Consider the following 2,066-nt stretch of genomic DNA (forward strand, 5'->3'; position numbering starts at 1 on the left):
CCGTGTCTATAGAAGGTCTCTCGTGATTATGTCATCATCTGCTGCGATGATGGCATCGTCATCATAAGGATATATGTCTCGCGCGTGTAATCTTCGGGTCGTAACGGTCCCGGTGGTGCATATATAGCTGGTGGCGGTCTTGGCTGCAGCGAGCGCCTGCATCTTTGCTCACCGTGCGTCATTTTTGCTCTCCCTTGCATCTTCTGAGGCGTGCTGTCGTGGACGACCCCGTTTCACAGCTTCCGCTGACGTAGACGCTTCAAAGTAGTCCATCGCACTAGATACAACACAGACATGCAGGAGCGGGACCGGTGGTGCGCTTTTGTCCTCTCATCACCATCGTCATGTTACAATGAATTTGATAGGCAAATATACAATCGCCCTTGTTGGTACTACAATTACGCTATTAGAGCATACGTGCTTCGCATCTTTTGCAATTAGCGTGCTCTAATTTCTCCCGTAGGCCTCCAGGGGTGCGATCATGTCCTCTCAATTTCATCGCCATGATACGTTTCCCTTCGCTCTCGCCAGAAGCCAATGACAATGGGAAATCCTGGTGGCATTGATATAAATCTTGTCGCTCGTCACTGTCGTACCCAATACTATATATTATAGGTCACAGAACCCATAGAGTTACGCCATGGTGTCGCTCGCCAAAATTGCTTTATGTGATTACCCCTTTGAAGTTGTGATTTTGCAAAACTCCACCGCGAATCCTCTAAATCCACATAAGCTAAAAATAAATATCGGGCCTTTGTCTTCTGGCCATTTTTATCATCAGGGTTTCGCGAGAAGCTCTCTTTCTTTTCTTAGCCCCACCCTTATGGCTTCTAGACGACCTCGTGGGCGTCTATTAAACGACCTACCGTTCTCTGCGCTTCTTTTTTTCTTTTTGATTTTCCCGTTTGCAGCCTGTACCGAGCCGCTGCAGCTGCCCATGCTAAACATCGACCTCGTCGATCCCTTCGTCTGCCGCTTAGTAACCGTCCCTGCGCGGTCTTCTTTTGGCCGCGCCTTTTTCACCCGGTTCGCCCGACGATCCCCCTTGCTGCCGAACACGGCTCCGCCTACACTAGTTAACGACGTACTCGTTTTAATCCCCTCGATCTTTTTAATGAATGAACTGTAAGCGCACGTGGGTATGTCGGTATGCGAGCGAAAGTACCATGTGTCACATTTCGTCTTCTCCCCGCTTCTCTCGCGCCTGCTTTATGAAAAAGAGTTTAGCGAAAAATATTTTATCTCCCCCCCCCCCACCCCCCTTTTGCCATTTCCTCCAAACTCCTTTTTTGAGCACGAGCTTCTACGAAAGCTCAAGAAACAACGCCAACACCTTCCCACATTCAATCACGCGACACCGGATATCCTCCACCCAATATCCAACAGAATGCAAATACTGCCAAGCACCTGGTACACTAAGACATATTATAGCAGAGCGTAGAAAAAACAAGCATCCACCACCCCTTACCCGCATCCCGAATCGTTAAGAACAGTGGGAGACACTGCTGTCCAACCCCTGCCTCTCGGGCCAGCTCCTGCTCACCGAGAGGGCTGGCGGTGCTAAGGAAGCTCATGGTTTCTCGTGAAGAGAGAACCACTCCTGCAAGACCATAAATGCTCTCTCTCTCTCTCTCTCTCTCTCTCTCTCTCTCTCTCTCTCTCTCTCTCTCTCTCTCTCTCTCTCTCTCTCTCTCTCTCTCTCTCTCTCTCTCTCTCTCTCTCTCTCTCTCTCTCTCTCTCTCTTCCACATAATAAACCAGCAGCATTTATTCGTTTATATCCTGCACCGGGAATATTTAAAGATAACGGATTGTTTTTTTGTGACACTCAAACGAGCATGTTCCCGCAGTCGCGAGTCCCTTCGCAACGCACTGCGGTAGTTGAACCAAAGCAAACCGGAGGCGGAAACTACGCCCACATATTTTCTTGATTTTTTTAACAAGTCAAAACGAAGATTAACCAAAACTATTGCAAGTGCACGCCTGCATGCACGCACGCACGTGGCAGCACTCATGCGCTCACACGAACAAAACCGCGCAGGTACATCACACACAGACAAGCACACG

General features: G+C 49.1%; 1 protein-coding gene across 1 annotated transcript in view; it reads left to right on the forward strand.

Annotated features, from left to right (window-relative positions):
- Positions 1-1,586, forward strand: part of LOC144160139 (uncharacterized) — an 11,235-nt gene extending 9,649 nt beyond the window's left edge. The window contains exons 2-3 of the mRNA XM_077691740.1: positions 912-979; positions 1,494-1,586. Coding sequence (XP_077547866.1) covers positions 912-979; positions 1,494-1,586 — 161 coding nt within the window. The remainder of the gene's footprint in view (positions 1-911; positions 980-1,493) is intronic.
- The last annotated feature ends 480 nt before the right edge of the window (positions 1,587-2,066 follow it).

Source organism: Haemaphysalis longicornis, unplaced genomic scaffold (genome assembly GCF_048455015.1).
Source record: "Haemaphysalis longicornis isolate Haplotype H1 unplaced genomic scaffold, Haemaphysalis longicornis Haplotype H1 scaffold_10, whole genome shotgun sequence".
Taxonomy (NCBI): Eukaryota; Metazoa; Arthropoda; class Arachnida; order Ixodida; family Ixodidae; genus Haemaphysalis; species Haemaphysalis longicornis.